Source organism: Artemia franciscana, chromosome 10 (assembly GCF_032884065.1).
Source record: "Artemia franciscana chromosome 10, ASM3288406v1, whole genome shotgun sequence".
Lineage (NCBI taxonomy): Eukaryota > Metazoa > Arthropoda > Branchiopoda > Anostraca > Artemiidae > Artemia > Artemia franciscana.
The window spans coordinates 46,526,215-46,550,124 of NC_088872.1; the positions used below are offsets into that span (position 1 = coordinate 46,526,215).

General features: G+C 35.1%; 1 protein-coding gene across 4 annotated transcripts in view; it reads left to right on the plus strand.

Moving 5' to 3' along the window:
• The window catches only part of LOC136032268 (histone acetyltransferase KAT6B-like), a 97,702-nt gene that overhangs the window by 14,592 nt on the left and 59,200 nt on the right, over nt 1–23,910 (plus strand). For 3 of the 4 annotated variants that reach the window (XM_065712521.1, XM_065712519.1, XM_065712520.1), the window contains exon 3: nt 11,116–11,718. In XM_065712521.1, the coding sequence (XP_065568593.1) occupies nt 11,116–11,718 (603 nt within the window). Of the gene's footprint in view, nt 1–11,115; nt 11,719–22,115; nt 22,749–23,910 lie in introns of those variants that run through there. The other variant, XM_065712522.1, reaches the window with a different exon arrangement.

The following is a 23,910-nucleotide window of genomic DNA, read 5'->3' on the forward strand; positions in this document are numbered from 1 at the left end:
CGCAATAAAAGGATGACGGGGCGGTGTTTTCTGCGCAATAAATTATATTTTAGGTAATATGGTTACGGTGAAGTCACTTAGTAGTTAGTAAAGAAGAGGCTTTTTCTTCTGTTGGCCATAGAGCGTATATTTTCTATTATAGCTTAACTCCCGTTTTGCGGATGGAAGATGATAGATTGCCGAAAATCGAATGAAGCTTCAGATTGGGGTGGAGGTTGAGCGTGTTTTTCGTCTTGAGTGGTTTGGTGCTATAATGAGTTGTTAGTAGACAATTTGGTAAACCTAATTTGACCGCCATAGCAAAAAATAAAAAACAAACGCAAATATCAGCGAGAAGGGGTTTCTGCGTTGTTTTGCTTTTAGTTTCTTTTTAAAATTCTCCCAATTTTTTGTGCTTTCTCTAATTTTCTCCTTTTCGCAATAAACGTTTTGTTTCTTTCTGTATTTCGTTGGTCTTATAAAACTTCATTTTCGTTGTTTGTTTGTTTTTTTTTGTTGAGATGTTAGTAGTAGTCACAGTATAAAAATGAACTGAAAAGTTTAATTTGTTTTGCTATCTGGGAAAATTGAAATTCTTTAGGACTAGAAATGAAAGCTTTTGGCGGCTATGGCATAGAAATTGGCGCTGTACTGAGTTGTTAGTAGAAGTAGCAGCATAAAAAGAAACTAAAAAACCGTTTATCTCCAGATGCACTGAAAAGTTCATTTTTTTATTGTTAGCTGGGTGGCTACGACTTTGAAATATATGTGCTGTAATGAGTTGTTAGTAGTAGTTGCAGTGTAAGAATAAACTAAAAAAAACTGTTTATCTTCAATTGCACCGGAGAGTTTATTTTTGTTGCTATCTGGGAAGATTGGAATACTTTTCGACTAAAAATGAAAGCTTTTGGTGGCTATGACTTAGAAATATAGGTGCTGTAATGATTTGTTAGTAGTAATTGCAGTATAAAAATAAACTGAAAAAAACTCTTTGTCTTCAAATGCACTGGAGAGTTAATTTTGTTGCTATCTGGCAAAATTGAAATACTTTAGGACTAAAAATAAAAGCTTTTGGTGGCTATGACTTAGAAATATAGGTGCTGTAATGAGTTGTTAGTAGTAGTTGCAGTATATAAAAAAAAACTAAAAAAACTGTTTATCTTCAAATGTACTGGAGAGTTTATTTTTGTTGCTATCTGGGAAGATTGTTGCAAGATAGTTGCAGTGTAAAAATAAACTAAAAAAAAAAACTGTTTATCTTCAATTGCACTGAAGAGTTTAGTTTTGTTGCTATCTAGGAAGATTTGAATACTTTAGGGCTAAAAATGAAAGCTTTTGGTGGCTATGACTTAGAAATATAGGTGCTGTAATGAGTTGTTAGTAGTAATTGCAGTATATAAAAAAAAAAAACTAAAAAAAACTCTATATCTTCAAATGCACTGGAGAGTTTATTTTTGTTGCTATCTGGGAAGATTGGAATACTTTAGGACTAAAAATGAAAGCTTTTGGTGGCTATGACTTAGAAATATAGGTGCTGTAATGAGTTGTTAGTAGTAATTGCAGTATATAAAAAAAAAAACTAAAAAAAACTCTATATCTTCAAATGCACTGGAGAGTTTATTTTTGTTGCTATCTGGGAAGATTGGAATACTTTAGGACTAAAAATGAAAGCTTTTGGTGGCTATGACTTAGAAATATAGGTGCTGTAATGAGTTGTTAGTAGTAATTGCAGTATATAAAAAAAAAAACTAAAAAAAACTCTATATCTTCAAATGCACTGGAGAGTTTATTTTTGTTGCTATCTGGGAAGATTGGAATACTTTAGGACTAAAAATGAAAGCTTTTGGTGGCTATGACTTAGAAATATAGGTGCTGTAATGAGTTGTTAGTAGTAGTTGCAGTATATAAAAAAAAAAAAACTAAAAAAAACTGTTTATCTTCAAATGTACTGGAGAGTTAATTTTTGTTGCTATCTGGGAAGATTGGAATGCTTTAGGGCTAAAAATGAAAACTTTTGGCGGCTATGACTTAGAAACATAGGGGCTGCAATGAGTTGTCAGCAGTAGTTGCAGTATAAAAAAAAACTAAAAAAAAACTATATCTACAAATGCACTGGAGAGTTTATTTTTGTTGCTATCTGGGAAGATTGGAATGCTTTAGGACTAAAAATGAAAGTTTTTGGTGGCTACGACTTTGAAATATATGTGCTGTAATGAGCTGTTAGTAGTAGTTGTAGTGTAAGAATAAACTAAAAAAAAAACTGTTTATCTTCAATTGCACTGGAGAGTTTATTTTCGTTAATACTTTAGGACTAAAAATGAAAGCTTTTGGTGGCTATGGCTTAGAAATATAGGTGCTGTAATGAGTTGTTCGTAGTAGTTGCAGTATATAAAAAAAAACTAAAAAAACTGTTTATCTTCAAATGTACTGGAGAGTTTATTTTTGTTGCTATCTGGGAAGATTGTTGCAAGATAGTTGCAGTGTAAAAATAAAATAAAAAAAAACTGTTTATCTTCAATTGCACTGAAGAGTTTAGTTTTGTTGCTATCTAGGAAGATTTGAATACTTTAGGGCTAAAAATGAAAGCTTTTGGTGGCTATGACTTAGAAATATAGGTGCTGTAATGAGTTGTTAGTAGTAATTGCAGTATAAAAAAAAAACTAAAAAAAAAACTATATCTTCAAAGGCACTGGAGAGTTTATTTTTGTTGCTATCTGGGAAGATTGGAATACTTTAGGACTAAAAATGAAAGCTTTTGGTGGCTATGACTTAGAAATATAGGTGCTGTAATGAGTTGTTAGTAGTAGTTGCAGTATAAAAAAAAAACTAAAAAAGATTGTTTATCTTCAAATGTACTGGAGAGTTTATTTTTGTTGCTATCTGGGAAGATTGGAATGCTTTAGGACTAAAAATGAAAGCTTTTGGTGGCTATGACTTAGAAATATAGGTGCTGTAATGAGTTGTTAGTAGTAGTTGCAGTATATAAAAAAAAAAAACTAAAAAAAAACTGTTTATCTTCAAATGTACTGGAGAGTTAATTTTTGTTGCTATCTGGGAAGATTGGAATGCTTTAGGGCTAAAAATGAAAACTTTTGGCGGCTATGACTTAGAAACATAGGGGCTGTAATGAGTTGTCAGCAGTAGTTGCAGTATAAAAAAAAACTATATCTTCAAATGCACTGGAGAGTTTATTTTTGTTGCTATCTGGGAAGATTGGAATACTTTAGGACTAAAAATGAAAGTTTTTGGTGGCTACGACTTTGAAATATATGTGCTGTAATGAGCTGTTAGTAGTAGTTGTAGTGTAAGAATAAACTAAAAAAAAAACTGTTTATCTTCAATTGCACTGGAGAGTTTATTTTCGTTAATACTTTAGGACTAAAAATGAAAGCTTTTGGTGGCTATGACTTAGAAATATAGGTGCTGTAATGAGTTGTTAGTAGTAATTGCAGTATAAAAAAAAAACTAAAAAAAAACTATATCTTCAAATGCACTGGAGAGTTTATTTTTGTTGCTATCTGGGAAGATTGGAATACTTTAGGACTAAAAATGAAAGCTTTTGGTGTCTATGACTTAGAAATATAGGTGCTGTAATGAGTTGTTAGTAGTAGTTGCAGTATAAAAAAAAAAAACTAAAAAAGACTGTTTATCTTCAAATGTACTGGAGAGTTTATTTTTGTTGCTATCTGGGAAGATTGGAATGCTTTAGGACTAAAAATGAAAGCTTTTGGTGGCTATGACTTAGAAATATAGGTGCTCTAATGAGTTGTTAGTAGTAGTTGCAGTATATAAAAAAAAAAAAACTAAAAAAAACTGTTTATCTTCAAATGTACTGGAGAGTTAATTTTGTTGCTATCTGGGAAGATTGGAATGCTTTAGGGCTAAAAATGAAAACTTTTGGCGGCTATGACTTAGAAACATAGGGGCTGTAATGAGTTGTCAGCAGTAGTTGCAGTATAAAAAAAAACTAAAAAAAACTATATCTTCAAATGCACTGGAGAGTTTATTTTTGTTGCTATCTGGGAAGATTGGAATACTTTAGGACTAAAAATGAAAGTTTTTGGTGGCTACGACTTTGAAATATATGTACTGTAATGAGCTGTTAGTAGTAGTTGTAGTGTAAGAATAAACTAAAAAAAAAAACTGTTTATCTTCAATTGCACTGGAGAGTTTATTTTCGTTAATACTTTAGGACTAAAAATGAAAGCTTTTGGTGGCTATGACTTAGAAATATAGGTGCTGTAATGAGTTGTTCGTAGTAGTTGCAGTATATAAAAAAAAAACTAAAAAAACTGTTTATCTTCAAATGTACTGGAGAGTTTATTTTTGTTGCTATCTGGGAAGATTGTTGCAAGATAGTTGCAGTGTAAAAATAAACTAAAAAAAAACTGTTTATCTTCAATTGCACTGAAGAGTTTAGTTTTGTTGCTATCTAGGAAGATTTGAATACTTTAGGGCTAAAAATGAAAGCTTTTGGTGGCTATGACTTAGAAATATAGGTGCTGTAATGAGTTGTTAGTAGTAATTGCAGTATAAAAAAAAAACTAAAAAAAAACTATATCTTCAAATGCACTGGAGAGTTTATTTTTGTTGCTATCTGGGAAGATTGGAATACTTTAGGACTAAAAATGAAAGCTTTTGGTGGCTATGACTTAGAAATATAGGTGCTCTAATGAGTTGTTAGTAGTAGTTGCAGTATAAAAAAAAAAAACTAAAAAAGACTGTTTATCTTCAAATGTACTGGAGAGTTTATTTTTGTTGCTATCTGGGAAGATTGGAATGCTTTAGGGCTAAAAATGAAAACTTTTGGTGGCTTTGACTTAGAAACATAGGGGCTGTAATGAGTTGTCAGCAGTAGTTGCAGTATAAAAAAAAAAAAAAAAAAAAAAACTATCTTCAAATGCACTGGAGAGTTTATTTTTGTTGCTATCTGGGAAGATTGGAATAATTTAGGACTAAAAATGAAAGCTTTTGGTGGCTATGACTTATAAATATAGGTGCTGTAATGAGTTGTTAGTAGTAATTGCAGTATAAAAATAAACTGAAAAAAAACTCTTTATCTTCAAATGCACTGGAGAGTTTATCTTTGTTGCTATCTGGGAAAATTGGAATACTTTAGGACTAAAAATGAAAGCTTTAGGTGGCTATGACTTAGAAATATAGGTGCTGATGATTAGATTATTAGTGCTGAAGATTATTGCAAGATAGTTGCAGTGTAAAAATAAACTAAAAAAAAAAAACTGTTTATCTCCAATTGCACTGAAGAGTTTAGTTTTGTTGCTATCTAGGAAGATTTGAATACTTTAGGGCTAAAAATGAAAGCTTTTGGTGGCTATGACTTAGAAATATAGGTGCTGTAATGAGTTGTTAGTAGTAATTGCAGTATAAAAAAAAACTAAAAAAAAACCTCTATATCTTCAAATGCACTGGAGAGTTTATTTTCGTTGCTATCTGGGAAGATTGGAATGCTTTAGGGCTAAAAATGAAAACTTTTGGTGGCTATGACTTAGAAATATAGGGGCTGTAATGAGTTGTCAGCAGTAGTTGCAGTATAAAAAAAAACTAAAAAAAAAACTGTTTATCTTGAATTTCACTGAAGAGTTAATTTTTGTTGCTATCTGGGAAGATTGGAATACTTTAGGGCTAAAAATGAAAGCTTTTGGTGGCTATGACTTAGAAATATAGGGGCTGTAATGAGTTGTCAGCAGTAGTTGCAGTATAAAAAAACTAAAAAAAACAAAAAACTGTTTATCTTGAATTGCACTGAAGAGTTTATTTTCGTTGCTATCTGGGAAGGTTGGAATACTTTAGGGCTGAAAATGAAAATTGTTGGTGATTATGACTTAGAAATATAGGGGCTGTAATGAGTTGTCAGTAGTAGTTGTAGTATAAAAATAAACTAAAAAAAAAACTGCTTATCTTGAATTGCACTGAAGAGTTTTTTTTTGCCATCTGGGAAGATTGGAATACTTTAGGGCTAAAAAGGATAACTTTTGGTGGTTATGACTTAGAAATATAGGAGCTGTAATGAGTTGTTAGTAATAGTTGCAGTATAAAGATAAACTAAAAGAAAACTGCTTACTTCCAAAAGTATTGAGGAATTTATTTTTTGTTGGTATCTGGGAAAATCGAAATTCTTTAGGACTAGAAATGAAATCTTTTGGCGTTTATGACAGGAACATGGGTGCTGCACTGAGTTGTTAGTAGTAGTAGCAGCATAAAAGAAACTATAAAACCGTTTATTTCCAAATGCACTGGAGAGTTCATTTTTGTTGCTATCTGGGAAGATTGGAATACTTAAGGACTAAAAATGGAAGCTTTTGGTGGCTATGACTTAGAAATATAGTGGCTGTAATGAGTTATCAGTAGTAGTTGTTGTATAAAAATAAACAAAAAAAATGACCCCCCTCCAACATACCTCAGGGCAAGGGTTGTAAGTTATGCCTTGGGGCATATAAGGTCTATATAGAAAGGGTGATTGTATAAACTTTGGCGGGGGCTCATTGGATGGTTAATCAAAAGTTCTAGTGCCCTTTGTAAGATTCAAAGGGACCGGATGGTGGATACCCCTCCCCCAATACCTCAATTTGTTCTCGAAATGTATCGCATATAAATTCTAAGATAGCCATTTTTGTCGGAGAATCTTCAAAAAAGGGTCTCTCGATTGGAAATTGCAAGGATTAGTGTCCTTTTTGTTAGTCCAAGTAATTGAATTGCAACAATCCCCCCCACACCCATTAATTCCTAAAGGACATCTAATCGAAATTTAAGATAGCCATTTTGTTCAGCGTAGTTGAAAGTTCTGGAAATTATGTCTTTGAAAACCCCCATACCTTCTCAAGATCAGAACATAATTTGGGCTTTACTAAAAAAAAAAAAAAAAAAAACATTAAAAATGTTCACACTTTGTACTTTTTAAAAAATCTTTCACTAGACATATGAAGGGGGAAGTCCCCTCTCTTGCACTCCAATTACAGCGCCAGTGTTTGGTACCCTTTTTAAGAGTAACAAGAGATCAAGTAAAGTAAGTAAGACGGCACTAGACCTCTAAGGTCTAAAACGTTGGTGCTAATCTCTGTTTCATGGCCCTTCAGCCAGTAACAAGAGATTGGAGGGCAAGCAGCCCTTCTCTTAAGCCCATTCATTTTCCAAACACTTCTAGTCAAAATTTTGAGACATCCATTTTGTTCAGCATAGTATAACGGTTCAGCAACTATGTCTCTAGGGATATCAGGCATGTCAACCCCCCAATTTTGCAATTGGCCCATTATGCCTTAAAACTAAACGTTGCTTTAATATATAAATCAAAAGGTATTGTGTTTATGGTTGCCAATAAGACACATCAGCAATATATCGAGAACGACTGGGGGCATTAAAGTGAAACTTTTGGGGATACTACTATTACTACTTCTGCTCTTACAATTTAAATAAATAAAAAGAGTGTAAGAGTATCCAGGTTGTCAAAGAGCATAGATAGAATATTTTGGGATTGATATTTGGTTTTATTTTTCAGGTCAACTTCAGAAGCTATAAAATTAAATTAGAAATTATACTGTTTTTTGTCAGGATTAAAAATTATTGAAAAGGTTTCTCCAACATACAAGTAACACCCCATACTCTTGGTTCTTATAGAAAAAAAACTGAAAAGATGTGCAATATTATTGTTTTCCATGATAAAGACTGTGTCAATAAAAAACAAGCAGAAATAAGTCTAAAAAAATTGTTCCGCAAGACAAGTTTTTCAAAGAAATGTAAAGAGCTCCATTAAGCCAAGAATGAGCAAAAATAAAGCCATATAATCTTCCAAGCGTATTACTACCACAAAACACTATCAATAAATAAATGAAACTCAAAACGAGCTTAAATTAACATGAGTAGGGCTGATAACCCCTATGCCTTCTCAAGAGCAGAACACAATTTGCGCTTTGCTGAAAACAAAACACGCTTGAAATGTTTTCGATTTTCTTACTTTCATAAATAAAAAAATATCAAAACTTTAAGGAATGAACATCAGCATATGTTAATTAAACTGACAATCCACGGTCATTTGTTTGTTTTTTAATTTTTATTTTTCACCGAAGTGTAAATTGTGCTCTGCTCTTGAGAAGGCATAGGGGTTATCAGCCCTACTCATGTTAATTTAAGCTCGTTTTGAGTTTGACTCGGCTATTTATTGTAATTTCTGTTCGTTTTGAGTTTCATGCACTTATTGATAATGATTTCTGGTAGTTTTATGCTTGGAAGATTATTTGACTTAATTTTCGCTCATTCTTGGCTTTTCTTTACTTTTCTTCGAAAAACTTGCTTTGTGGAAAAAGTTCTTAAATTAATACATAAAAGAAACTAATATTGTTGTCAGTTCTGCACTCAAGGGGGTATTCAGGATTGCTGTTTGGGGGGATTATTTTTTTGGGTAGGGGGTTTGCTCAAAAAGACTTTACAAAACGCGTCAAATTTTGGTTATATACATTTGTATCCCCTTTTTACGAGTCGAAAGAAATTCAGGGGGGATTGAAGATCCGTACCCCCTAACCCATGAATGCGGCCTTGTCTCAACTTACAGCATTGCAAATTGCCTATGCATTTTTGGTATCCGTTGTTTTGAAACGAAGATGGTAAGTGACAATCAATTTTATTAATGACAATTGAGTTCTTGGATAAACTTCAAGCAAACTCTGTTCTTTTGACGATCGAGACATTTGTATTTGCTACGTCTGTATCTTCTCAGGGCTAATTTGGAGAGGAATATAGCTTTTCTTAGGGTGTTTGCTGATAGACGGGAAGAGATGCTGCTACATTACATCAATTAGAAAGCTGAACTATAAAGGCCTATAATTTATATCAGACTTTTGGAGTCGTCAATAGTCCTTAAAAAGCCGTCTTTTAACAAGAACGGAACAATTTTTTTATTTTTTATTTTTTACATTGTTATCTTGGAAACAAACGAATACTATGAAAGTTGCTCAAACAGCAAAACAAGTTCACCGTTATTTATTATATATTTATTTGTTATTACCATAGCGCAGAAAAATTTCGCTTGTCGCATATAAATACCAATAATTAAGTATGTGCAGACCAAATGCAACCAAACACTAATTTAACAAACGCAAATCAACACTTTATATTTAAGAACTAAACCTGGGTTGTTCAAATTTGTATTAGCACAAAAACATCACAGTGAGCGAGACCACACTGTCTTTCCATGACGTACAAATAGCAGTTCAAATAGGGACAAGTCCTTTTAGTAGACAGTGAAAACAATGAAGAAATCTCTGGATATATCGATCACTGTGTATCTGACCGAAATATCCAGAGATTTTGTCGTTGTTTTCACTGTCTGATAAAAGGATTTATCCCTATTTGAAGGATTTGAAAGGATTTATTTCTTAATTGTGGAAAATTTTCAGAACATACGACGTCCTCTGGAAGATTGCTCCAGAGGTGAATCTTTTCGAAGAGATTATTCTTTTCACTTCTGGCGGGATATAACTTTTAAGGGTATTGTCTAATAGCTCTGTAATGGAAAATCTAAAGAATATACTCAGGTCCACATTATCGGTGCTACGGACGATCGTAAATGTGTTCATCATATCGGCCCTAACCTTGCAAAATTGTAAGCTTCAAAATGTAAACTACGCAGCAACTGTAAGGAAATTACTTCTGACGCAAACAAACCTTGTCCCATGCCTCTGTACGGATCATGCCTTATGTAATATCGTCTCTTATGTAAAGATGCAATTTGTATAAAAAAAGGTGTATTTTATTTAAATATTGGGTTTGGCTAATTAAAAAAGATACTTGATGTAGCAGTTTGCTTTCAAATGAGCCCTTAAACAGTTTTCTATGAGGTTCCAGTGACCCGCTAGCAATGGAGAAAAAAAAGGGAAAAAAAGGACACGTAAGTGCTACCCATGCAAAAAAGAAAATCTTTAATGTTCAAGCCAGGGGACTGTAGGTTTCCTATTTAAGTTTTTTGGCCATGTCGATTCCAGTTATTTACTTTTTATTTCAATCCGATGGCATTTTTTTGCGTGTTTAGGCTATTTTTTGAAATTCCCATTATTTTGTTTTCGAAATAACATTTTTCTGTTAAGACTAATCTAGATGATAGTTACCATTCCTGAATTAGCCCCAAATGTCAATTCTCGCTAGCCAGTTTTATAAAAAAAATGCTTTGTTTAATTTTTTGTTGCTATGGGTTGTGGTTCGTTCTTTACTAGGTCACAGCTACTGCTGAAAACATGATTCGACTCGCAGCGTCTCAGTTCTCAGAGCCGTTTAGTGGATACCACACAGTTTGCCAATACTCAACTATCCTCACTAGCATCATAACAGTTGGTTTCGACAAGATGTCTCACCTGAAGGATCTTAGGTTGTCAGAAAATGCGAAAATTACGACAAAAATAAAATAAAATAAAGTGTAATAGAAATAACAAAGTTTAGATAGACTTGAATACAAATCTCAAAATCCTTCAAGAATTTTCACTTTCTTTCCAAAATTCCGGGAAAGTAGGTATCAGCCTTTAATTTTCTGTCCTTTATTCCAATCTCTTATCCATGTTCTACAAGCTACGGTAGGACCACTCAATCAATTCTAAAAAGTTTGGCCACACAAACTTAAAAATTTTCCAATGGATGAAAATGGGCGATTTTTTAAGGTACCGCACCCTGTTAAAAGACTCTAAAATCTCATAGGGAAAAAAGGTATAAAATTATTTTGTTATAGTACACAAAAGCACTAAGTATTTATAGTAAGGTAAAAGGTAAAGAATGCGATATTAGACTTTACAGTCCCTACCGGCGGTGCTGATCTCCGTTTCTTGCCCCTTCCGCCGGGAAGTGCAATTGGGGGTTGGGGGTCAACCATCCGATGCTTTCGCACACCCTTCCTGTTTACCTTCCCTAGATTTCTTCAGGTACCCACTTAGAGCTGGGTCGACTCTGGCTGAACTTACAGAGTCTCGCCACTGACCTCCGTCTCAAACTAAATAATTGGGTACACCAGGATTCGAACGCTCGCCCTCTCAGACAAAGAATCCTGAATCCAGCACACCGATCCACTCGGCCAGGTATTTATAGTGAATATTTATTATTTCTTACAATTAGTATTTTTTGATGTTTTTTCTTATTTTCAAGGTACTGGTAAAGACTATAAGAGAAATTAGCCCGCTGGAGGGGGTTGATTTGAAGAAGGTCGAATGTCATGTTCGGCAATCATTCCGTGGTGCAGATGAATATGAAGATTTGTCAAAAGCTTTAAAACTTGCAGCTCATACCGCTGTTGCCAAAGGTTTAATTTTCCGAGATGCAGGACTGTATAAAATTATACCAAAGGTGAAGACCCCTGAAATTAAAAATAACTTCAAAGGAGATGCTACAAGTGAAAAAAAGAAAAAGAAGCTGAAATTGATAAAGACACCAGCCGTTGTAGTATCTGACGACGAGCAAAATGAGAAAATAGTTAATGAAAAGGCTGCCAAAGAAAAAGAAAAGACAATTATTGAAAAGGCTATCAAGGAAAAGGTGGTAAAAGAACGAGAAAAGGTTGTAAAGGAAAGAGAAAAAGTTGTGAAGGAAAGAGAAAAAGTTGTCAAGTCTGCTACACCAACTCCAAAAAGACCAGGACCTAAAAAAATATCAAGGAAGATTTTGGAAAAAAAGACAGATGAAAGTGAGGAAAGCGAGGCTGAAGAGGAAGTAAAGGAAAAGAAGGAAATTATTTCTTCTCCGTCTAAGCAAGTAAGTTATTTAGGCTATATTATAAAATAGCAATGACATACGTAATTTCAGTGTCCTAAGCTAAGAACGCCATCTAAAAAAAGGAGATTCATAAAGACGACGGGAAAATGGCAGTATAAGGAAAAAGAGAGTTTACATGTAAAAAAAAAAAAAAAAATGCTATGAATAAAAACTCTTACCATTCTATTTACTTGCTTAAAATTTCATGCAAAAGAACCTATCAGAATTGGCGTTATTTTTACGAGCAGAAAACTTGACATAGTAGCAGTAGTTAAATACAACAATGGGTAAAGGGAGTTGCGGTTATTTGGCTTCCCTTTTTGACATGCGCTTAACGAATAATGCGAAGGGCTGAAAACGTAACGATGTCACAGAAATAAACCAATGAAATAAAAGTGTATTATTTGACATAAAAATTTGGGATATCAATCTCTCTTTTTCTCATTGGTGGCCGGCTCTCACCTTCCTCTGTGTTTATACCCCCATCCTCTTTTCAACATCCGGGACTGGTCAATAATTTACGTTATAAAATTTAACGAATTCTAATGAGAGCTTGTAGTTAATTGCTCTTCATAAAGGCCTGAAGAGAAGTTTAGCCAAACTAGATCAATCAAATATTCCAGGTTTTCCCGATTGAAGCCTAAGAATTTTTTTTTCTTGAAATAAAATACGTTTGATAGCTTAAATCATTGAAGGCAATTTTGGGTCAATATCAGGGCTGTATCCAGAGTTTTCGTTCGGGGGGGGGGGGGGGTACAAAAAAAGACTATGATGCGACTCAAAAATGTGTTCTTATGCTTTTTTATTACGTTTTACGAGTCGAACAAGCTTTCGGATAGGGAGCTAACCCCCTAACCCCTTGCTTGAGTATGGCATTCGTCTGTATATGCTTCTAAATGGTAAGCGAGTGGGCGGTGGTCATTTTCAGAAATTATGTACACAAGGTGGCGCATGCCAAGCATGGTGCAAATGTGCCAAGCTTTGTGTAATCTATGGTCAAACTGTGCGGCATACGTGGTGATCTGATATGTACAATTACATGGCGGAAAGTAAGTGTTCCCTCTGTGAAATTATTTCCCGACCGTAGTTGAGGTTTTCGTTCAATGATTTCTTAGAAACTCTTTCAGGAATGTGTTCCGTGAAGTCATTACTGCCTCATTGGCGCTGCTATAATATTGTCTTAAAGTGCGAAATCTTGGTCCCAACGAGGAAAATTAAGTTAAATTACCCTGACCAAAAACGACTTCCTTGTTCTTAGATGTACAAAAACTTTGGGGCAGGAAGGGACCAGTGCATTTTTCCGGGGGTTGGTCATAAAGACAAAACGCTTTATTTTTAAGCCACCTATTTCCTTTCTCCTCTGTTTTTTCAGGTTCTGCACGGTCACAAGGGGATATTGTCAGGCACATACACAGGGTTTTTTCAGGTTCTGCAGGGTCACAAGGGGATATTTTCAGGCACATACACAGGGTTTTTTCAAGGGCAATCGGAAAAAAATTAGAGGGTGGGGCTAACTATAAATTAGATGCATTTGATAATTAGAATGAGAAATTTCAAGAAATTCGAGAAGTTTTTCGGACTTCGAGGGCGAGGCCATGGTCCCTCACGAACATTCCTGAATGTGGTAGGTAGGTCCTCATATGAAGATAAGTACGAAATGTCCTCACTCCCGAAAAAACATCACCTTCAAAATTCATTCTTGTTCATTTTTGTCCCCTTCCCCATGAAATATCCTGGGTAAAACTACGATTTACTATCTTTTCCTTAACTCGAAAAATCGTTGTGCGAAGTGTTTGAGACTTTTTTTTTTAATGAAGGTAGACTTGAAATTAGGGTCTTTCACGATTTTCCAACCTCCAAATTCCATCACTCCCCTTCTTTTAAGGCATTTAAAAATATTTGAAGATAGATATATCTGTGTACATTTTGTGAAAAACAAACGAATAGTTTCAAGTTCTGCTTAAGAGCTGGGTCTCTTGGACGGGTGGTTTTAGTAAAACGGATCGTGGGATTCAAGGTTGCTTCTAAACCGAGTTCGTTTTTGTTTAACCTAGGGCTAATTTCTTAAAAATATTTCAAACCTTACAGACAGGAGAGCACTGGAGGTGTGAGAATGGAAACACTCCACTTTGGTTAGAACTGTAAATCCATAACTAAATAATTTCTTAGACCACACTGCTTTTCCATTTACAAAAAATTAGGAGAGAAAACGCGGGTTTAATCTAGATCTACTATATTTTGTACCACTACATTATTTATATTAAACACCTTATTTCTCTCTTAATTTTTTTTTGGGAAAATCCATTACTGAAATTTTTGTAAAATTATCATGGACCCTTAGTGTCCTGGGGGATGGAGTGATAGAAGAAGCGAAGGTCTGTAATCAAAACACCTCTTCGAACAAAATTCGGGTCGTAAGTCTATTTTTGTAAGTTTCATTCACCTTGTTCTACAATTTTATGAGCAAACGTATCATTCACGTATCATCTTACACCATGGGTGCCCATAAGCTGAATTTTAGAGGGGACATACCTGTTCATATTCGGCACTTCCAATTCTGTATAATAGAAATATCAAAACAAAAATATAAAAATATGAGGTCGTGTCATTCAGAACGGGGGGAGGGTGTTGTAGGGCCTTTGGTTTTCGTAGGAGGGTGTTTTAGGAGGTTTTCCTCCGTCGTGGTAAGTTCAATAGTTTCCAGAGAGTCCTTGACTTACCGTTGCCTATGTTGTTTTTACAAGGAAGGGTCCTTCCATCGTGGTAAGCTCAACAGTTTCCAGAGAGTGCTTGCCCCCTACGTCGTCCATATTTTTTTTTACAAGGAAGGATCCCTCCAGCGTGGTAAGCTCAACAGTTTCCAGAGAATGCTCGCCCCCTACGTTGTCCATGTTTTTTTTTTACAAGGAGATTTCCCTCCATCGTGGTAAGCTCAATAGTTTCCAGAGAGTACTCGACCTGCCGTTGCCTGTGTTTTTTTTTTTTCAAGAAAGGGTCCCTCCATCATGGTAAGCTCAACAGTTTCCAGAAAGTGCTCGCCCCTTACGTTGTCCATGTTTTTTTTACAAGGAGGTTTCCCTCCATTGTGGTAACCTCAATAGTTTCCAGAGAGTGCTCGCCCTACTGTTGCCTATGTTTTTTTTTAAAAGGAAGGGTCCCTGAATCGTGGTAAGCTCAACAGTTTCCAGAAAGTGCTTGCACCCTACGTTGCCCATGTTTTTTTACAAGGAGATTTCCCTCCATCGTGGTAAGCTCAATAGTTTCCAGAGAGTACTCGACCTGCCGTTGCCTGTGTTTTTTTTTTCAAGAAAGGGTCCCTCCATCATGGTAAGCTCAACAGTTTCCAGAAAGTGCTCGCCCCTTACGTTGTCCATGTTTTTTTTTACAAGGAGGTTTCCCTCCATTGTGGTAACCTCAATAGTTTCCAGAGAGTGCTCGCCCTACTGTTGCCTATGTTTTTTTTTAAAGGAAGGGTCCCTGAATCGTGGTAAGCTCAACAGTTTCCAGAAAGTGCTCGCCCCTACGTTGCCCTTTTTTATAAGGAAGGGTCCCTCCATCGTGGTAAGCTCAACAGTTTTCAGAGAGTGCTTGCACCCTACGTTGCCCATGTTTTTTTACAAGGAGGTTTCCCTCCATCGTGGTAAGCTCAATAGTTTCCAGAGAGTGCTCTACCTACCGTTGCCTATGTTTTTTTTTACAAGGAAGGGTCCCTCCATCGTGCTGAGGTACAAATTGTACAAGCATAAAGATTTTTTATATATGTGGCAGAGGAGGAGATTATCTTAAATACCAAAAAAAAGTACGCTATAGTCGAACTTTCTTAATTTTGATGGGAGATTTAGGGGAGAGCCCCATGTTTGCAGATGTTACTCTGTTCTATAGTTCAACTGCTCATGTTAGATTTTGACATCTTGTCTGTGGATTTTCCTGTTTTGAGAACACCCATCTCGTTAAATTTGGGTAGGGATTACCCCTAACTTTATTGAATCTACAGTGTTGCAGTTGGGTCTAATTGAACCAAGCATAGAAAAAGGAATGTTGTTTTATATGACAAACCTTTTTATCAAGGGTCTTACTTGTAATTCGATATGGTCTCATCGTTACCTCAATTGTTTTGATTTTGTTTGCGCACTTCGAGGTTTATGTTCTTGATTTATTTACCTTTTGTCGTGAAGATCTCTTCTGCAACGAATTGTGCCTTCTCGAGATCGTTCAAAGGGCTTTTGCAAAGTAATCTGGTTTTTAAGCAGGTATGAGAAACTTAAAATCTAGGCGGAAAACCTCTAAAAGGTAGCTTCGCTTGTGAAAATGTTTTCTTGTAACACTTGCTTAGGAAGAGGTAATAGTCTGCTCAAAGGGAAAGTATAGTGTCATTTGGCAAATTGACACTCTCAGCAGGGGCGTCGTTTGGGGGGGGGCGGTTGCCCTCCAATTATGAGAAGAAAAAATTATTCTCCTATGCCCCTTGACTATCCGGATATCCCTCTCGCCCCCCAGAAAATGATGGAAATTCGCCCCTGACTCTCAGCCATGCTCTTCAAGTAAAGTATGCTCGTCTTTAAATAGTGCAACTTTGAACGAAAGCGTGGCGGGACTGTGCCAAAACGCTTTGGGGTGTGGCAGGTGGTTTGGGGACTGCAAAGCGTGGTGGAACTTTGGGGCGCATGGTGTTCCAAGATGTATACCAGGTGGAGGGATGTCAGTGCACAGTCGGTATGTAGTTAATTTTTTTTTGGGGGGGGGGATGGAATAATAAAAAAACTAATTTTATTTGACAATTTGAATGAGAAATGCCAATAAATTTAGGATAACAGGGGAGCATTCCCCCCCTCCGAAATACGCTTATTAAATTCACTAAATCTGAAAGTAGCTTCTTTGGAATAATTTTATTGAATGCCAAAAAGTATTCAATGCTTTTGACTTGAAAGCATTCAATGCATTATGACTTGAAAAGCATCCAAGTCGTACCAAAAATTACTTATATTATACGAAATAACACTGTAAAATGAAGAGGTGAAAATACATAACAAAATATTGCAATGGTGACATTATTAAACGGGATCAGTTATTAACTAAGAAAATAAAATTACTAAATGTGAGCATATACTATTACGATGTTTAAGTTAACAAAACAGAAGTGCATCGTCGTTCGAGCTGGTCTTAAATCGAAATATTGATGTACTTCTGTTCTGGTATATCGTTATTTTTCAAGAGAAATTTCAGAGAAAAAAGTTCATTTAGTGAATGAAATAACCAAATTTTGTGAAAAATCCTCCAACATTCACGGTGTGGGTACTATGTTTTATGACTACTTCTAGGTCTCTCAACCCTTTACCTTAAACAACCCAGCAATTCTTCAAAAAACCAGCAATTCTTAAACAAAATCTTTCCTCTACAAAGACCAGCAATTTTTTCCAACTCCCGTGGAAACATTTAGTAGTTTTATATTTTTTACGTTTTGTTCTTCAGGTTGGGGGGGGGGTAATTAAAAAAAATATTCGAAAATGGTATAAACCAAATTGATGCAAATTTCCCTAATAGCAAACATTTTATTCACGACATATTTTACAATGTTGGTGGTTTTCTCTTCACCCCTCACTTCTCCCTGACATCATTGCATTTACCGGTAGTACATGAGAATTTACACGGCAAGTTTTTATTGATTTTTAATGGAAGATAAAAGAAAGTATTTTTCAAAATCCGAGGGGAAGAGGGCATTTTTTTTTCAACTTTTCAAAATAAGTAAAAAAAAATGTATTTTTTGAAATCTAAGGGAAGAGAAACTCTCCCCTTTCCCTACTTCGTGCTGCTGGCTATTTTAGCTGACGAAGAAAAAGGGTTCGGAATTACTTCAAATTGACGCCTATGTCTGTAAAATAGTGTCAGAAGGTTAATAGCATACTGATCTTATGTACTCGTACATATAAGTACATCGCTGATGCATTGCCTTGTAAAATATAAAATAATTTATCATACCTTTCCTTATGACTGAACTAAGGTGGAAGGGACGCCAATAAAGGAGTAAAATAATTTGCGGATTGACTAAGCTTTCTGCAAATTACCTATTTTGCATAATCATTGAATTCTCAAAATGACTTGACCATCTTGGGAAGTCGCTACCGAAATCTTTGTTCGGTAGCGACCAAAGTATCTTTAATTAGATGCGACCTGCTCAGGTGCCAATTCAAGATATCCTGGGGGGATGTATTTGTAGAATCTAGGGGGGGGGGTATTTTTGTTCAATTTTCTTAATTGACATACCCTAAAAAAGACATTCTTTATAGATACTTAGAGCAACAGTCACAGATAATGACGGAAATTCAAGCTGTTTCTAAACGTGACTTAACTGAGAAAAAAGGAGAGAATTGCCTGAGTGAAAATATTCAAACAGTTCGTGGTAACGAACTGTAGTAAGGAGCGACCCGGCTCAATAGTAACCAAAACTAAAAAACATTGAACTTTGATATCAATAGCTACATCAAAAGAATCGCATTTTAATGCTGATTTTAAATATATAAGTTTCATCAAGTTTAGTCTTACCCATCAAAAGTTACGAGCCTGAGAAAATTTGCCTTATTTAGGAAAATAGAGGGAAACACCCCCTAAAAGTAGTAGGATCTGTAGAAAAGTAGAAATGACACCATCAGATTCAGCGTATCAGAGAACCCTACTGTAGAAGTTTCAAGCTCCTATCTACAAAAATGTGGAATTTTGTATTTTTTGCCAGAAGACAAATCACGGGTGCGTGTTTATTTGTTTTGTTTTTTTTTTTTTGTGTTTTTTTTTTCCAGGGGTCATCGTATCGACCAAGTGGTCCTAGAATGTCGCAAGAGGGCTCATTCTAACGGAAATGAAAAGTTCTAGTGCCCTTTTTAAGTGACCCAAAAAATTGGAGGGCATCTAGGCCCCCTCCCACGCTCATTTTTTTCCCAAAGTCAACGGATCAAAATTTTGAGATAGCCATTTTGTTCAGAATAGTCGAAAACCATAATAACTATGTCTTTGGGGATGACTTACTCCCCCACAATCCCTGGGGGAGGGGCTGCAAGTTACAAACTTTGACCAGTGTTTACATATAGCAATGGTTATTGGGAAGTGTACAGACGTTTTCAGGGGGATTTTATTTTGTTTGGGGGTGGGGTTGAGGGGGGGGGGCTATGTTGGAGGATCTTTCCTTGGAGGAATCTGTCATGGGGGAAGAAAAATTCAATGACAAGGGCACAGGATTCTCTAGCATTACTATAAGAAAACAATGAAAAATAAACATGAAAACGTTTTTTCAAATGAAAGGAAGAAGTAGCATTGAAACTTAAAACGAACAGAGATTATTACGCATATGAGGGGTTCTAAAAATACTTTAGCATAAAGAGCGAGGTATTTAGGAGGAGATAAATACCTTGCTCTTTATGCTAAAGTATTTTTAGTAATTTCAACTATTTATTCTACGGCCTTTCTGATTCAGGGGTCATTCTTAAAGAATTGGGACAAAACTTACGATTTAGTGTAAAGATCGAGGTATTAACGGGGGTACAAACCCCCTCGTATACATAATAAAAATATAAGGTTATGAAAGTTTGTTACGTAAGTTAATTCTTAAGTTACGTATATTTTTTACTAATAAAAACGTTCATTAAAAATTAAAAGTTCTAGTTGCCTTTTTAAGTAACCGAAAAATTGGAGGGCAACTAGGCCTCCTTCTCCACCCCTTATTTCTCAAAATCGTCTGATCAAAACTAAGAGAAAGCCATTTAGCCAAAAACAGAATTAATATACAAATTTCATTTTAATAATTTATGTGCGGAGAGCCAAAACCAAACATGCATTAATTCAAAAACGTTCAGAAATTAAATAAAAAAAAACTAATTTTTTTAGCTGAAAGTAAGGAGCGACATTAAAACTTAAAACGAACAGAAATTACTCCGTATATGAAATGAGTTGTCCCCTCCGCAATCCCTCGGTCTTTACGCTAAAGTTTGACTCTTTGCCACAATTCTACTTTTTAAAACAATTAAAAGCTTTAGCGTAAAGAGCGAGGGATTGTGGAGGGGACAACTCATTTCATATACGGAGTAATTTCTGTTCGTTTTGAGTTTTAATGTCGCTCCTTACTTTCAGCTAAAAAAATTAGTTTTTTTTTTTTATTTATTAAGTACAGAGTGTACTAAAAAGAAACGAGATATAAGGATAAAAAGAAAGAAGTATAATTTATTTATAAATAATAAAATAAAATCGAATGGGAAAAATTGTTGATCCCTAACCTGTACGTCTTTTGTTTTCTTTTCTGTTTCTATTCCGTTTTATTTTTCTCTGCCGTTTTTTTTTTTTTTTGGTTGTCGCTTTTTTCTCCTTTGTGAGAAAAAAACGCAATGTAAGATGGTTCTGAACCCCCAATAGACAGCATCTTCGTTTAATCCTCATTAAGCATCTAACAAAGGGGGAGCCCTAGCAACGTTTAGAAAACTGCATTTTTGCCTTAATTAAGAACATTAGCACATAATTAATGAACAGGAATAATTATAAAAGCTAGCCCATAATATTGCCTCTTAGTCCATGGATTACTCCCCTAATAAACTAGCTCATAAATTTATTATTCATTTTATTATGGGTTTTCAATATTGCTCATTTAGTCAAGCATAAATATTAGGAGAAATCGGCAAGTATTTGCATCATCTTGGGTTCGTAAGTTTAAGTTTAATCACTAAAATATCTTTCTTTTTGAGGGGGGAGGAGGGAGCTTTCAGTTTATTATTAGAAACTTGATAAACTAAAGCCAACGATTTTTCGGATGTACTAAATAGACCTTTTACAACAAATAGACTCTACCACTGAAAGCAGGGATGATCACTCGAGTGGGGGCTGGAGATCAGGATTTGTTCCTCTCCTGCCTTACAGCTAAATGGTGAGGGAGGTATACAATCTGAAATATTTAAAAAATATAACCTGTCGTTTGCATAAAAATGCGTTTTTCAAACGTTTTCCCTCCTAGAAAAGCTTATGAAGGCTCCCCTCCTAGAAAAGTTCTTTGGTCGCCCATGAAAATGAATGCATACTTTCGAAATAATGTTTCAGGTACCTGTATTATATATTACAGATGTTATCCATAATGACATATTAAGAGAATTGAAAGTTCATGGAAAGTTCGAAAATTTGGATCTAAAACACTTGATAAGACTTAAGTCGTAGTAGAAAACACATTTAACGGAAACCTTATTAACCCTTTTGTTAAGTAACACATTGACATCAATTCATGATTTTTTTTTTGGGGGGGGGGGGGGTTCGAGATGTACTTTTCTATATCTAGGAGAGCAAATTTACCTCTTTTTTTGTCGTTTTTTTCTCAATGAAAATACCAAAAAGAGGCATTTTTCAATGAAAACACCCCTCGAAAAGGTATTTTAAAGTGGGGGAGCAGACAATCTGGGGGAGGCAGAGGCCTCCCCCCTCCATTGACACTGGATAAACAAAATTGATATATTGGGCACCTATACATCTTTGATATTTTAGCGAGAGGGAATGGCAAAATACATTTTCAATATCCGAAGGACGGGGCACTGAAAGTACCAAACAAGACAATTTCCAATGAAATTATCCAAAAATGATATTTTTCCAGATCTAGTGGGGACAAAGATCTGGGGGTGGTACAGGCTCACCCGCCCCACCCCCTTTGACGCCAATGGATAAACAAATACGAATTCATCGATTGCCTATACATGTCTGATAATTTATTGGGGAGGGATATATTTTCAATGTTCAGGGGGGGGGACATTTTTTCCAAACAAGGCATTTTGCAATGAAATAATAATAATACGTTGAGTTCCCATATATGTCTGATATGTATTTTGAAAAGTGATTTGGGTTTTATTTTCTGATGGCACTTAATTTTTCCGCCAGGTATCATTTTTCAAGTGTTCGTTTTCAGACGTTACAAGCCTTTTATTTCTGATAGATTAAATGTTCAATATTTCCACTAATTTTACTTCCGTTGATACTGCGCATAAGTTAAAAGTATCTCAAATCCTGTTGGATTATTTTGTCAATACTGAGGGGGTTTCCACGACCTTAGTCATCATTCCATTGAGCCCTTAAGTGTATTATCGCCCCCCTTTGATTGAGCAGATGTTTTGTTGCACAAATTCCTGCCAAAAGAAATGCGGAAACCAAATTTCAGGTTGTCTACTTGGGATTATTTAACCCGTAACGAAATGTGTTCACTTGATATTTTTTTATGCCCATTGTAAATAAAGGCAATTGTTTTTTATTGCTAGTCTTACTTACTGTAGATTTTCAATAGGCCTTTGGTTGGGTTTCTGTGGTCAGTTGAGATTTGCCAATCTTTGGTAATGTTCTTCTATAAGAGCAATATTTTTCAACTGTTCTAGTGTATTGATCTGATAGCCTAGCCTGATTTCACCATGGGAGAAAGGTCATTTGCATTACCGGGCAAACCCAGGTCTTTTATGACGTATGGAAGGCGGTTCCTCTCGGGTGGTTCTAAACAATCAGCGTCAACAAGTAATAAAGATATTATTTGTGATAACAAGATGAGGGTGAAAGCTGGACTATTTATCCAGGATGATATTACTTGTGGTGTATTGGATTTAGGACTGAAAGAGCATGATTTCAATTTTGCGCTAGAATCGGATGGCAGTGATTTAGACTTAAAATCTCTTGTTGAGAAGGTTCTTGAAGAAAAAGATGAGATTGACTGTAAAGAACCAAACCTAGAAGAAGAAGATGATTTGGATCCTGAAGTTATATTAACGACTGCGCTGAGCAAGATTCCTTGCTCCATTGATATTGCGTCTGAGGCATCAAGCGATAATTCTGACAGATGTAGCTTGTGTTGGAAATTTAAAAGAGAAAAAGGTGAATTGTTTCATGAGTATAGAGAAACTAACATCCTAGAATCTGACTCAGAAACTGTGAACTTGGTTGTTTCGGGTTTGGATGAATCCTCTGAATCGGATTTTGATTTCAGCTCAGATGGTACAGGGTCAGAAGCGGATGATGAAAATGAAGATGATTCATTGGTATGTTTCGTTTTATCAAGTTGAAAACTGGTCTGACATTATTTTAGTTTTTTTTTTGCTTTTGGATGCATGGACGAAGAAGCACAATGAAACAATTTATGGGAAATTTGGTAAAATTCTAGTTGATTGACTTCTTGTTATCTCAGAAAGGGTTTAGGTTAGGAAAATGAAACTTTCAGGGATGAATCTACAAACTAAAGTATGTCCCGGGAAAGTATTTTGAATAAACTACCTTTACTCCTTCTCCCTCTAGAGGGCCCTGACCTTTGATGACCTTTAAAAATATGTGTGTTATAAAAGTGAAACCTGCTTAATTAAGTACAACAAAAGTGTTTTCAGTTTCACAACTTTGCTCAATTCCATTTTATAAGGTTTTAAAGATATGCAAATACATGTCCTAAATTTTGAAAAAAAAAACATTGATATGGCTCAAAATTCTACTCAAATAATAGGAATTGCATTTTCAGAACTAAAGGCAGAGAAAAATCAACTAGTAACTGAAAATTAAGGTAAAATGTTGTTTTGTCAAAATTTCAATAGGTATAGACCTGTCATGTAGGCAAATTTCAGGCCCTCTAGAGAGAGGAGTGGAAGTGGGTACTTTAAAATACCTTCCCGGGACATACTTTAGCGTGTAGACCCATCTCTGGAAGTTTCGTTTTCCTAGCCTAAACCCTTTCCGAGATATGAAGAAGTCAATTAACTAGAATTTTACCGGAAATTTTTGTTTATTTATCTATTTTGTAGTAAAAGTAGTAGTAGTAATTATAATAATTTATTTTTAAACACCGTAGTAAAAATTAATCCGTAGCACACCCAAAAATTTCGCTTGTGAAGATGTGCTAGGGACAAAAAAAGAAAAAAAAAATATAAGGAGTGGGATGGTGAAACCGTGGAATATAGATACATTAAGTCATAGATACATAAATATATTAGACACGATAAAACGGGATAACTTCATGATCTGGAAGCAGAAATATTTAAAAATTTTATAATAATTACAAAAATGGCAAAAATACCAAGTATTGAAAACATTTGTAATGTTTTATTCCAATGAGACTTTACTAATACCAAGATCAAGCTAGCGCAAATTTAAGCTAATCAGATTTTTTTTGCAGAATTGTTCAGCCAATCAAGAATTCTATAAAAAATAAATTGGCTC